At 37.2% G+C, this 15466-nt stretch overlaps 1 protein-coding gene across 1 annotated transcript in view; it reads right to left on the bottom strand.

Moving 5' to 3' along the window:
- Positions 1 to 15466, bottom strand: part of PREX2 (phosphatidylinositol-3,4,5-trisphosphate dependent Rac exchange factor 2) — a 293374-nt gene that overhangs the window by 186793 nt on the left and 91115 nt on the right. The window contains exons 8-10 of the mRNA XM_017544858.2: positions 15010 to 15113; positions 6429 to 6578; positions 3650 to 3794 (exon numbers count right to left, since the gene is read on the bottom strand). Of these exons, the coding sequence (XP_017400347.1) occupies positions 3650 to 3794; positions 6429 to 6578; positions 15010 to 15113 (399 nt within the window). The remainder of the gene's footprint in view (positions 1 to 3649; positions 3795 to 6428; positions 6579 to 15009; positions 15114 to 15466) is intronic.

Consider the following 15466-nt stretch of genomic DNA (forward strand, 5'->3'; position numbering starts at 1 on the left):
CAGTGGATTATAGCTTACATCTGTCACCATTGCAGGGCAGCCCCAGGCCTCAGAGATAAGAAGGATGATGTTTGTATCACTTAGGAGAGCCTCAGCTATGCAGCAATTTTTTTAAAAAGGTCGTCTGGTTCCATTAAGAGAACATTAAATATAGAGACATTTTGTTCTCACTCATAGGCGGGTGTTGAACAATGAGAACACATGGACACAGGGAGAGGAGCATCACACACTGAGGTCTTTGTGGGGGAACTAGGGGAGGGACAGTGGGGGATGGGGAGTTGGGGAGGGATAACATGGGGAGAAATGCCAGATATAGGTGATGGGGAGGAAGGCAGCAAACCACATTGTCATGTATGTACCTATGCAACAGTCCTGCATGTTCTTCACATGTACCTCAAAACCTAAAACGCAATAAAATATTTTTTTAAAAAACACTGCATTGCTCATGTTTTAAAAGTCTAACATTTGAACTTTTATATAAACTGAATTTGTTGTAGACTGGTTTTCTTTTTTGGCCAGAGAAACAAAGCTATGGACTGCATCAGGAAATTATTTCTCCATTAATTTCAAAAACAAAAGCAAGAAAAATGGCTAATGTCAAATAATTGAGGGATATAAAATTCTAAGTGGGTTGTCTAGACTACAAATACAAAGCAGCAAAAGTTGTTAAATATTTTTATTCTTTTATTAAACAAGAACCATTCAAAACCGTTAGTTTCCTATTGCTGCATAACAAACTCAAAAGAAAATATAAGAAAAGGCGAAACAAAGTGTAGTAGTTAATATCATGTAGTTGCCATAAGACAACTGGGATTCAAATCCTGTTTCTGCTCCACTACCTGTTCAACTAGGAGTTTATGAATTCAGCTTTTTAAACCTCAGCTTCTTCATCATTAACATAGAGATAATATTAAGAATGTCAGGCTGGGTGCAGTGGCTCATGTCTGTAATCCCAGCACTTTGGCACGCCAATGCAGGTAGATCAGTTGAGGTCAGGAGTTTGAGACCAGCCTGGCCAACATGGTGAAGCCACATCTCTACTAAAAATATAAAAATTATCTAGGTGTGGTGGCACATGCCTATAATCCCAGCTACTAGGGAGGCTGGGGCAGGAGAACCCAGGAGGCAGAGGTTGCAGCAAGCCAAGATCATGCCGCTGCACTCCAGCCTGGGTGACAGAGAGAGACTCCATCTTAAAAAAAAAGAAAAAAGAAAAAAAAGAATGTCAGTGTCACAGTGCAGCCAAGGGATTAAACAGGATGATAGACGTCAGAAACTCAGCACGGGGCCTGTGCATATTGAGCTTTACTAACTCGTGACTGACAAGTGAGTTGAGACGGTTGCTATGTAGTTAAGGCATAATTATCTATTCTGCAGGCACTAGATTTCTGAAAATGTCAAATTAAAATGAGGAAAAAGCCAATTTAAATATTGCTATAAATTGGAAATATTTTGAAGAGTGAGAAATCAAGAGTAAAGGAACCAAGTGAGTAGATTTATCATTGGAACTACTCAGGGAATGGAGAGATTCCATCAACACTCTGCTAAAGGACATTGATCCACTCAGAAATGACCTCAAACTTGCCCTGTAAGCAGCAACAGTGTGCTGTGATGGAAAAGGCCACAGTAACCTAACATTTACTGAGCCTCTCCTACCTATCAGGTGATCTGGGAGAAGCTTCATATACCATCACAATGAACTTGCACTATTACCATGTGTCATCGTGTGGGTGAAGGGTTAGCAAAGCCTATTCTTCCGTAAGAACAAATTTGACCCTGGGCTAACTTTCTATAATAGCTATGCTCCCCTAGACACCTGTCAACTGCTAAATTAGGCAGCATTGCAATGGTAAAAATGACCCCTGGTGGCTAATTTGCATACCTATAAAAGCCTAGTGGGGAGTCATAACTTGAAGTGACTCTCTTGCAAGTGGGCACGTCCTGGTGAGGACCCGGAAAGTTGTGCCCATGGAGTGGGTACAAAAGATAGCGTGTTTTGCTACACAGGGCTTCTCCGCCAAGATAAACTCACATCTTCTCTTTTCCTTGCACAAGAGCTCCTACCACCTGAGGGCTACCTACAAGCAACAGTATGGCTCACTGGCAGATGTGTTGCCTGCTGTGAAGATCATTCCTAGTGAAGAAGAAAGCCAGATGCTGCCCTGCAGGCAGAGGGTTTCCTGGCCAATGTATTTCTGAGTTGGGGGTTGGGGAGTGTATTAGTCCTTTTTCACACTGCTGTAAAGAACTTCCCTAAAACTGGGTGTATTAGTCCATTCTCACACTGCTATTAAGAAATACCCAAGACTGGGTAATTTATAAAGGAAAGAAGTTTAATTGATTCATAGTTCTGCATGCTGGGAAGGCCTCAGGAAACTTACAATCATGGCAGAAGGGGATGCAGGCATACCTTACTGGCAGCAGATGAGAGAAGATGCATGAAGGAGGAAAAGTCCCTTATAAAACCATCAGACATCATGAGAACTCACTCGCTATCATGAGAACAGCATGGTGGAAACCAACCCCATGATCCAGTCTCTTCCCACCAGGTCCCTCCCCTGACACGTGGGGATTACCGTTTGGATTATAACTCCAGATGAGATTTGGATGGGGACACAGCCAACCCATATGAGGGAGGCAGAGGTAGCCTATGATTACGTTGTATGTTCCCATCACTGGTTAAAAAGACATCCTAGTGAGCGCTGTAGGTAAGCTCTACCATCATCTCCATATTTTCAGAGAAAACGGAAACTTAACTAACCTAAATCACGCAACAAATTGGTGGTAGTGCTAGGAACTGAACAGATAAGCTTGATTGCCATCTGGACTGTTAACTACTACTCCAGTCTACTTTATAAACTTGGTATTGATAGCCGCTAACCATATGAAATTGTTAAGCTCCCTGACCCACAGTTTCTGTATCTTTATGAAAGTATAAAGGTATTTAACTCCTACCTAAATATGTATTCCAGCATTAGAAGTAATGTACAGGAAGAAGTCAGCACAGAGGCTGGTCTAAAAAGAGCTACCTGAAGGCAGCTAACCTTTTTGGCCCTGAGCTAATCAAACCAGCCAGGGAATTTCACTGAATGCTGTCTAAACAAACCAAACAACACTTAGTCAATCTGCTTACTCTAAAAACCAAAGCGGACCCTCTGCCTGCTGCTTGGTGCCTGTCTCTTCACATGACCCACATTTTTAGACTCTTCACCTACATCCTTTACCCTGAGCCCAGCTGCCTAAATTCTGAATTAACTGAGAGTTCAGACTGTCTTCTTATCTTCCTTGTCTTTCTGATTCCGACTTTCAGGCCCTATATGCATGTCCATACTCAACCAGTCATCCTGTCCCCCTGTAGGCAAACCTACTTGCCTGTCCCTCCCAGCCTGGCCCGAACCTCCCTTTCTTCTGGGATCATGACATATCAGAAATCGTGGAAGTCATGAATGAATGGATGGAACCCTTGAGTTTCCTAGTTATGATCCTGGCTCTCTATCCATTCTTTCATCCTGCCACAGGCCAGGAAGTGGCAACTGTAGAGCTTTCAAAAATGCCCAACGGAATACATTTAAAAGAAAACTAATTAAAGTTAACAGGTGAGATGGTGAGAATATAAAAGAAAGTCATGCACCCAAACTCCCAACCCTACCTTCCAAGAAAGCATTTAGGGAACGTAGTCAGTTTTCTTTTTCTGTCTTTGATCAGATTTCCTTGTCTGCACATCATTTTATAAAGTTTCTCGCCCTGTTCAGAGATCATGACCCAGGTGTCCTGCTCCATTCCTAATTTTAAACCTATCAAAAATGAGAGAAATGAGAGGTAACTGAAAACTCCATTCATTCACTCATGCCTTCATTAAGCAAGCATTTGTTGCAGGTCTACCATGTGCTGGGGGTTGTGGATACAGAGCTTTGTATAATAGTGTCCTGGTGTACCAGAAGCTGTGGGGGGGCGGGGGGCAGGGAGACCTGGAAGGCAAGATCCCAGGGTATATGTCACCTTTGTGCAAATTGTGCCCCAGAGGCATAAAAGTTTAGCAAGGACAGTAAGAAGAGCAGCTGAGTCCCAGCCTCCATTGAGCCCTGGACCAGGCATCCTTGTTCAGGGTTAGATCAGCATAACTGAAGACAGTAGCCCTAGAGACAGTTCTGAGGGATGGGAGGAAATGTGATATTAAAGAGGCACACTCAGGCCACCGCACCTCTCCCTTAGAAATGTTAAGAAAGGTTTCACAGAAGGGCCTTGACTTGAATTCACAGTTATGAATGGGGATTTCTAGAGAAAGCAGAGCTAACTCATTTGAAGCAACATGGAAGCCCAGAGCCATGGTTTTAAGAGAAAAGATAGGAGATGTGCTGGTAGGATAGGCAAGATCCTTGCTCAACCTGAAGTTCCAATCTATTTCATTCCTTAAGTATTGGGCATCCATCTAAGTGTTTTAACCAGTGGCAGGAGAACGGTTGGGTAGTACAGGAAAAAAAGTTGTATTGCTTTGGAAACAAAGCTCGGAGGATAGTGTGGAGAACAAACTGAAGAGGGAAAGATTTAAAAAGAGGGACACTGTTAGGAGAAACCTCAAAAGCTGAAGCAAGTTCAACTCACTGCAAATAAGGGTAGGGTCATAGGGCAAAGAAGATGAAGTTGAGAAATAGGTCAGAGGCGCTACTGATAAGACGTTGGTTAAATGTGGGCGGGAAGGAAAGAGAAGAAGTCAGATGCCTTCCGGGCTTCTGATGAGAGTAACTGAATGGAAGCAGGGAGGTGTATCAGGTGAAGGCATCCAAGTAACCAGGAGTCCGGTGGGCACCGAGTATGCCTAGTGTGGACATTCAGGTGGGAGTCCAGGATTCAGGTGAAAACATGAGCATCTCAGGGGAGAGGGCAAGGCTGGACACAAAGGTTGGCAAATCGGCAGTGTACAAGTGGGAGTTAATCTGATGGGAATAGATAACTCAGGCAAGGAATCTACTTAGAGAAAAACAGTGCCCAGGTTAACATCCTAGAACACTGGCACTTAATCAGGACCAATGAGGAGCTGTTGCAGAAGAAAGAGAAATACTTGTATTCTTTTTAGTCATCTAGCTGCAAAATTTCCTACCAGGACTTTATTTTTGACAATGCTGAAGCCATTAATATTTGTCTTTATTCATAAATAATCCTTAAGAATAGGTCTAATAAAGATAAATATAAAGATAAAGATCATATGCAGTTTTAGAGCATGTGCTTTTTCTTTTGTTTGGGGGTTTTTATTTTGTTTTGTTTTTTGTCTTGGGTGGATCATAGCCATACTTAAAAAAAAATTCAACTTGAAAAGCTTGATTCACCTTTTAACTATTTGTTTGCTATTTGACTTGACTGCTACATTAAACAAAGCTTAGAGTCAGTTATATATTCATAAACTTTGTTTTAAAATTTTCTATCTGGTTCTTCATCCAAAATCAGTCAAAGGAGTATTTGAAAATGCTTTGGAAATTCTACAAGTATGTACCATGAATACTTTAATCAATGTAGCAATTTTGCATATTCTTCAGGGGAAAACATCTGAAGATGATAGAAAGAGTTCTTCGTGTCCCGAAATTTGATTACCAATGAGGTATTTTATTCCTGGGTCTCCAGAAGTAATCAACAATGACATGCTTCTTAATTAAGAAATCAATTGTTAATTAGTAGAAATGCAAGCATTTCTATTTCTGAGCTGAGTTATAGAAATATGCCTTTTTGCAGATAAACTTCAAACAACTGAATATAGTCAGGCCAAATTCTTTTTGCAAATTTTTCTAAAAGCAAAAAACAAATTTTTGAGCTAGGCCTCCTCATATGAACAAGCAACTAATTGGGTCACATTATAGTATGTTCAAAGACCTACCAATTTTTAAAAGTTTGTATAAATCCAAAGTGCTTTAATCTATAATTAGGAAGCTAACATACTGGGTCTAAGAAATTTGAATGTTCTGTTAAGTATACAGAGAACAATTGGAGGCCTTCAACACTGCATTATGTTATTGAAGCTTGTCGCTTAAAGAAAAATTTGGTAATGCTGGTTTAGAAATAGCAAGAATAAAGTGCAAAGAAAATTGATCATTTTCTATTAAAAAGACTATTTAAAAAATAGTTTTCTATTTTAAAAAACTATTTAAAAGACACTACCATTCATAACATAATTACTTTGCTAACTCTGTAAGTATTACATAACAATGTTGTAAGTATCAAATAAGTCTTTTAGTATAAGGCTCACATCATATGATATTATATTAAGTTGGTCCAGAAGTAATTGCTTTCAATGTCAAAACTACAATTACTTTTGCACCAACCTAATAAATCATGTGACCTTCATAAACCTTTTCAGTTTTTCATGCTTTTCTGTTTTCTGCTCCCATGCTAAGTTAGGATCTTCACAAAGTATAACGGTGCCCAATTCATACGCCCACCTTTCCGCCGTTCTCTTTCTTTCAAAATAGCTTCAAACCATTCATGCTTCTCTTCAGGTGTTTTTGCCATACAAACAAACCATTTATTTTTTGCTGTGTTATGTATCTTCCATCCATTAACAACAATGTGTCCGCTGCTATGGAAATCAGCTGGAAATTAATGGGTAAAGGCAAATGAACAAATAGTAACACACATTATTATATCAACACAATCATTCAATATACAAAAGTTCCAAAACCACTCAATTGTTCAAAATATCTTTGCTTTATATATGTATATCAAAAAAGTAAACATTTTAAAAATTTAACAAAGCTTTTATATTGGATGCAGTTAGTGCTCAATAACAGAACATTTCTAGCTCACAGTGTTAATATATTACATGAAACTAGACACTACAAACTAATTAACACTTTTTGGTCTATGATCAAAAATACTGTCAAAGTTTCCAAAGCATAAAAGAATAACATGCAAGAAATTCTCTTCTCATTCAAGATGTCTTACTTATTTTATCTTTCTAATATTTCTTTGAAATAGTATTCTAAGTTTCCGAGACAGTCTTTATCCCAAGGAACAATTCTCTATTATTTAATGAACTGCATGCTAAAAATTCATCAATGAAACACACTGAGTGCAATTACCTAAAACTACAATAAATGGAAACATACAAATGCCAAACCATTACCGTTGTACATGGTTGAGACATATACTCATTAATCAACTTCACTCTGTTTAAGTCACATAAATGGAAACTTATAAAAATTTTGAAGATAAATTGACATTTAATTGCCTTTTTTGATACCTCACCATAATTTTGGGTAAAGGGTCATGCTGCGTTTGAAAATGTCAATAGCAAATGGTATACAATAGCTCTCTGCCTAACAGTAGGTAGAGAATAGTGAGGTAACTTGCAAGTGACCTTTACTGGCATGACAGTCCCTGAAAAGCATAGATTCCAAGATGGGAAAAACCTGTGACAGGGCCTGAGTCAGCACCTGTGCCAATTAAGTGACCCTTTTCCTGTGTGTCTCCTGAAAGTCATTCCGCAGTGTTGAGGAGGTACGCCACAAGAACATTAAAGGTGGTTTAGAAAATGACTTTGTGGCACTTTGCTTGTTTTGTTCTTTTTTTCTCGGATAATCTATTATTTTTAGAAAGTATTTTAGGAGAAACAGATGTGCTTGGTGCTCATTCGCCCCAAATCTGGTTCTCATAGTCTTTTTCATTAGCTCCAAAATCACTACACATTATATGAGGTCAGAGTAATAATACCATAGATGCATTATCAAATGATGCTGTTCAGTTGTGGAGTCTTTAAAACTTCCAAATTACTTTTGAGTCAGAATAGAACGACATTAAACATTAGTCTGTATTTTATACAGGTGTCATAATCCATGAATAATCAATAATGACTTCTGATAATATAGAGATTCAAGCTGGCAGAGACTTCCCTCCCAAAAAATTACAAGTACTTTTAAAAAATATTTTTTGTACTTTTCTTACCTTTATGTGTTTAATTCACGTTCCCATCCTATACAAAGTAAGAAAACTCCATAATTCATGTCAGATAAGTATTCATGGGCATTAGTAGGAAAATAAGACTTATTAATTCATAATTACAGTATAATCCCTCCTTAATATCTATAAAATAATCCACTGACAAATTATGATAAACTGGTAGAAAAAAATTCAGAAATTCTCAAATTCCACACATTTAGCACACTCCCCTAACCCTAACCACTTGTGACCTAACAAGACCAGAATCACAAACAAGCCCAAGCTTTTTTTCAGGCTGTCTTCTCTCTGTTCAAATCAGGCCATGATTAGTTAAGTGAACCTTACACCTACAGTTTAAAAGATCCCACATGGCCACTCATGTTATTACACCTTTAACCATTACTCTAGATAAAGTAAATCACAGTAGCCAAATGTAGTCTACAGTCATAAATATTGGACATCTAAAATGAACACAGTGTAGTCCTCCCACAGAGCACAGGGAAACACAAATTCATGTGCCAAAATCATCAGGGTCATGCTCCTGCCACCAAACGGGTGTACCCTGGGGCCCACCATGTCTATAACAGGGGGTCTTCCTTCCTGGATTGAGTCTGGTCACTGGCCTCTTCACATCTTGCTGGCCATCCATCAAATATTTTTCATCAGGACATTTCTTTAGCTCAAAAGCCACCCACTGGGTGTCTCACCACTGAATCAAGCCAAAACTACATGTAGACTTTGCCTTAAAGGTTCTTCCCAAACTAACTCAACTCTGTCTAACTTGTTCCATTTTTCACTATGTTCTAATGTGTTCCCACCATGCTTCTCTGCTGCCTTCCTGGTTATCTTGTGAATACTTATGTATTCCCCAGGCTGCGTTTCTCATCAAACTACCTCCCTCCCCTATGCCTCACAGACTCTTACTCCTCTTGAAAGTGGACCCATCTCCTCCAGGAAGCCTGGCCTGACCAACTGAGGCTGTGCATCCAAATTTCTTTTGGAAAGCACACAACTCAACTCAGAATAATATAAGTGAGCACGTGATTGATCACATGTGGCTATTGTTTCAATGTACAGAAACCAAGAGTATTAGCTGACTGTAAAATATACTGATATGGTTTGGGTCTGTGTCCCTGCACAAATCTCATATCAAATTGTAAATCCCAAAGTTGGAGGTGGAGCCTGGTGAACGGAGACCGAATCATGGGGAAGAATTTCCCCTTTGGTGCTGTTCTCATGCCATTGAGTTATTTGGTTGTTCAAAAGTGTATAGCACCTCCCCCACCCCTCTCTCATGCTCTGGCCAAGAAGATATGTCCCTTCCCCTTTACCTTACACCATGATTAAGTATCCTGAGGCCTTCCCAGCCATGTGTACTGTACAGCCCACAGAATCGTCACCCAATTAAACCTCTTTTCTTTATAAATTATCCAGTCTCAGATAGTTATAGCAGTGCAAGAATGTTCTAATTCATCCACTGTCTCAAATAACAGCTTAATTGCAGCACTAATACTTTAAAAGAACAGCTTGTGTCAAATAATTTTAGATGAAGAAATAATGCTTCTTTTTAAAGTTCATCTGGTAGCTAATTTCTATCACACCAATTTTAAAAATCATAAGTAATTTTAAACATATATACATAAATAAATTCACATATAGAATTGAATATGCATACAACAGGCCTGAAAATGTAGTATACATACTTCATAAGAGCATCAAAATTATCAAATGTTATGAAAAATAAGCAATTGCTTCTCATTTTTTCAAAAGATACAGTGACACTTAAATAGCTTCACAGTTTTAATCCTAGCACATTGTTCAATATCTTCATACTTCAAAATAAAAATTAAACTTATCCATAAAGAACACCCTCACTAAGATCATTAAAAAGTCTAACATTGCTTTGTACTTAGTCATAATTGTGTTTAAAACATTTAAATGAAAGAATAAATAATTTATTAAATGGCAAACACAGGAATTTTCCAAGCTTCAATGAATCTAAAATGTTAAATTCTATAGGAAGAATAGATTTTAAATCGCCATTCTTTAAATGTGGAATATCTAAATTCAACAGCCTTTAGTCACTGATTTCTTCCAAAAATAGAAAAATCCAAGGGGCAAACCTGAACAAGTCACTAATTACTTGAAGCTATACAGTTTGCAAATTCCATGCTCTTGTTTCAGTACAGTTTCATTTAATGAGGTGGGATTTTTCCAAAACTGATAGACTATAAATATCAGTGGACATGCCAGTATCCTTTCAATAAATTTGCATTTCAATAAGATGGACAATATCCAAGTATTATAAAAAGGCTAAGAAACAGAAGAAATTGCCAGACTATCTTATTGAAAACATCCAGAAACTGATGTCTAAATAATGTATTCAATTCTTATCCTGGAGATCAACACTGTGAATGCATAAATTTCTAAGGGAAACTTTACAACTTATAATTTGCTCATAAATATTTAACATTGAGAAAAATTTTTTGAATAAACCTTTGACTTTTTTTTATCACATAATAGAAGAAAAATTTCTAGCATCCCAAATAGCATATATTATTTTTGGCAAAAAAATGGGGAGGGGGAATCTAATTGACTTTTCCTTTTAAAAATCTAAAAAGCAGTTCATCTCTTAATCTTTCTGAATTCCCAAATATTTTCTCTTAAATTAATAATATTGAAAATGTAATTTTATCAGAAAAAAACTATTATATTCTTACATTCTTTTCAACATTATTAAGCCATTGTTTCTTTTTAATTAAGAACATAGTCAAGCTAGCTTATGCATCAATACTACAGTTGTTAAAGTAACTGGTTTATCTATTCAATCAACTGGTATCAAACAATAAATGCTATTTTTTGGTGATAAGGCATGAAGATAAAGATAACTATCACTGAGATAATGCAGGTACTTGATTTAAGTGAAAAAGGATACAAAATTACCAAGTTTCACGTTTTCAAACATTTTTAAAATCTATGCATTAAAAGGAAAATTGCAGGAAATATTGTTTATATAGTCTTATGTATTTGTGTTTGTATGACATTATCTACTGTTTTTTACCTTTTTTTTTTTTGCAATTTCCAAAGTTTCTTCAATCAGCACAATTTAATTTATTAAAATAATGTATTCAATATATGAAAATAGTTTCAAATATTTATATCAAAAGGGAGAACTAAAAATTTTAAATTAACTTACTTTTAAATAACACCTTAAGAGTAAAAATTTTCATCTTATCCAATTCAAATTTGACAAATGTACTGAAATCTATGGTATGTCCAACACTAAACTACAGACCACACTTTCTAAAGGTCAACATTCTTGCCCTCTCTCCAACCACAGAAATAAACTAGTGCATAAGAGAGAATACTAATGATCTGGTGAATGCTAATAACTTCTGAATGGCTTTCCAGGCATACACTATAAAAATTACCATGAAAATTAATTCTAAGAAGTTCAATTGCTTTCCTACTATCGCCTTTAAGCTGGATTTTCATTATAGCATCATGATCAAACTAGTAGTCCCAGAATCTTCAAAGAATTAGTTAGATTCACTGAGAGTTGAAATCTGAAGAATGGTGGAATGGAAATATGGCCACAAATGCAAAGGTCAACATCTTCCTTGAATACAGGAATTAATAAATAACATGGGCAGACTTAAATAAATACATATACAATTTTTGCACTTCTGCATATTATACCATCATTTAATTAAATTTCTTTTTATACTAAGATATAACTATGATATAAACCAAGTCATTATGTATTATGAATAAAGTTACGATAATATTATTTTTCAAAACATTTGAGATGTTCACTTCCATCTCATTGCAAGTTCAATTATTTTTTCTCCAAGTTTTGAGCTATATCAATGCAATTAGTCATCTAGTAGAGCGTCTTTCTTTAAAAAGTATTTTATTATACCTAGAGTAGACAAAAATACTCAGTATCTGTATAAATCAAATGGAAGAAAAACTTTTCCATTCCATTTTCCATCACAAGTTCTAAGTGCCAGGCACAGTGGTACATGCCTGTAGTCCCAGCTACTGAGGGTGAGTTGAGAGAATCATCAGTTCAAGTCTAGCCTGGGCAAAATAATGAGACTCCCCACCACCACCCCTGTGTCAATTAAAAAAAAAAAGTTCTAAGTATGCTTAAAACTATATATATCAGTTCATCCATTTCATTATTTAGAACTAAATATGGTATAGGTGTTTGTTTTTGCTTTTGGCAATGGCAGATGAGCCTGATAGTGTCTGTCTATCCCACATTTAGCTTATCCAGGGACCAAGTATGGGGAGTACTTGGCGTAAGGACATTAATCACCTCTGCTGAAATCTGTCTGCATCAGAGCTTCATGCACAAAGTAAAAAATAAAGCAGACTTAAAACCTGAGCTCATCAAAAAGAAATGAAGATTCTATGCTGGAAAGGACCAAGGAAACAACAAAGAGAGAAAGGTCATGCAGCACCCAGATCATTTCTGGGTATAACCAAACTCAGCCGCTATACACTGATACCTTGTTCCTTCACTGCTCTTCACTTGGTCCCTCTCTGTGTCACAAAGCATGTGTATGGAAACCCAGCAAACTTAATTCTAGCCCCAGCTATGCCCTACTCAGCTTGGTAAACATGGGCAAGTTAGTTCTTAAACCTGGCCTCATTCCTATCATCTGAAATGCTAACGGGGTACATTAATTGATCATCAAGATCCTATCCATCTTTAAAATTTCTATTTTTGAATTTCCAAGTCTGAGAGGTGATGCACACTTCCCCGAGAAACCTAGTGGATATACCCATGAGAAATCTAAATTTCCCTTGCAGGAAACTAGGAGATGGTATCCAGTTGCAGCTCGAAAATACTTTAAGTGATCTTGTAGCAACCATGTACAGCCAAATTCTTGCTACGTGCTGCTTATACATATTCAAGAAAAAGTAAAGAGGGGGAAAGCCTCAAATTGAACAATACAAAGTCTAATAAATATCTTCATCTTACTTTAAAGAAAGTCAATTCTGTGAATTTGTGTCCAGGTTCCATCAGACAACTAATTTATGACAACTAAATATCTTGCAATGTCTTGTCTTGCTTCTAATTCATATCCAACAAGGTCTTAGGCCCAGTCTTCCACAATGCTTTTGCCCAAAGGAACTGAGGATCTGTAGGCTGGAATATTACTAGCATCAACAGAACTTTTTGGTGGAATTGAATCCAAGGACCATTTGTGCAATTCAAGTCACCCTTTAGAAGATCTCACTCCCTTACCATCTGACACAGATGCACTGGAAGACAGCAGTTTATGTCCATGCCTCCAAAGGTCCTGGGCTCTTACATCTCTTTATCTAGCTTTCCAGCCGACCAAAAGCACAGTAATCAGAGTGAGCACTAGCACAACTCAGTCAGACCACCAATGCAGATGGCACTAATGGGGGCACTCACAACACAGGAGGCAAAGGGAGAAAGTGGGACATAAGAGGTGGATGTTCAGTCTCTCAGGAAATAAGGTCAGGGGCCCTATTCCCATGAGAAAGCCTAAAAGTGGAAGAAAATAAAGGAAGTGCCTAATCATCAGTGGGGAGGTGGTCCCATTATGGGTAGTCAGGGCCAATAAAGAACAGAGTAGAAGTTTTTACTGTTCTTTTACTGTCTGACTTCCTCCCAACTCAGGTTCAAAGTGGGCATTTGGGTATTCTTTTGAACATTTAGGTTACAGAGGCAAGATAGCTCTTAGCATTTTAGACAGTTAACATTTCTAAATGTCACTATATAATCTTCTTAGAAAGCACAGAATAAATTACCGCTACGTTATAAAAAATAATGTGTACCTCCTGCTATGGAAAGGTAGCCAACTAGGCCCCACATGTTAGCATGGGAGTATCTGCAACTGCATTACAGTCTCTAGCATGGAAAGGGATTTGAAACTGGATATGTATTTGTGTCAGCTGTCTGGCAGCTCCACAGTTAGCCAGTGATGAACCTCTCTACCGGATGAACACAATTGTATGACTCCTAAGCCGAGTGCTCAATCTCAGGTACCACATGAGTTTTGCTCATTGCATTTCTTTTTCCCTTACCTGCAGCAAAGGCAGTTAATTATTTTAAGTACTTGACAATTTATTCAGATGCTAACAATGGTATTGAGAAATTCCCTACAGGTGAGCATTTGAAATCCTGTGCTTCTGACAGATTATAAATATTCCTTTCCCTTCTGAGACCCCAGAGTGACAATGAAGGTATGTAAGAGGTAGAGGGAGCTGATCTGTGTCCCAATCCCATCTATATAATGAATGTTATATAAGTATTTCTTTATATGAAAGTAAAAGCCATTTAGCAACAATTAATATATTGCATTTCATCTTGTCTTTTCTCCTAGAAGCATACTTTTTAAGCTCTACCTAAAATCATTGGGGAAAAAATGGAATTCAGTTTACTAAGCATTTATTTTGGAGACAACTTTTTTTTTCAAACAGAAAGTACAATTTATTTTAAATTCATTTTACTTAATGTTTGTGACTAATCATGATTTCATAAATTTGCTTATAAAAGCCCATACTTTCAAATATATAGAACAAAAAGTTACCATTTTTGAGTAATAAGATATTTAAAACAGGCACTTACAATTCACAAACCACCTCCATCTTCAACTTTACAAGCAAATTGACAACCTAGCTCTATCAATAACAACTACATAGCTAAGACAAATGCAGAGTTTGCTATATTCTACAGCCAATATATTATAGGAAGAAAACATCATTCTTATGCTTATAAGACAGTATAACTAAAGAAAATTCATTCATTAAACATTTTCTGCACAGTACTCTCTGTTCCAATCTGTGAATGCCGCAGGACACTACTTGGCCATTTCCCTGTATCCATGTTTCATGTGAGTGTGTTTTGGCTATATACAACTTTCCACGTTCACAGTAATCCTCCATTCCCTTAACTCACCTTTCTCTTTTCTCTATCAAACGACTTTACCTAACCAAGTATTTCTAAGGTCTAATTTATGGCAGGTGAATTATCCAAGTGAGAAATCTGTCTTACAAGAGAGTTTACTATTGGCATACATTTAAAATCTACGAATCACTTACCAGTGCCATCATCCACATTCTCCACTTCCATCACCTCCGTGTTGATCCGCCCACGAAAAAGGTACCGATGTCCATCTGTAGATGCCTTGCTGTTCTTCAACCGTCTAAAGATGGAATAAAATCACAATACTTTGTTACTAAACAATGTAAAACAATGTCAAAACAATATATTTTAAGCAATTCTTTGAAAAAAGACACCAAATTCAATCAACAATATCAAATGCCAGATTCCTGAAGATTTTTACATATGTTCTCCCATTCATAACAGCACTGGTTGCTTTATGAGATGCAACTTAAAGACTAATTATTTTAATAAATTCAAGTTTCAAGCTTAGTACTCACTCTCCCACCTGTACACTGTAAGGATAGTATGCAGTGAGGACTCTCCCACCTGTATACTGTAAGGATAGTATCAGGATAGTATGCAGTAAGGACTCTCCCACCTGTATACTGTAAG

Source organism: Cebus imitator, unplaced genomic scaffold (assembly GCF_001604975.1).
Source record: "Cebus imitator isolate Cc_AM_T3 unplaced genomic scaffold, Cebus_imitator-1.0 Scaffold9, whole genome shotgun sequence".
Classification (NCBI taxonomy): domain Eukaryota; kingdom Metazoa; phylum Chordata; class Mammalia; order Primates; family Cebidae; genus Cebus; species Cebus imitator.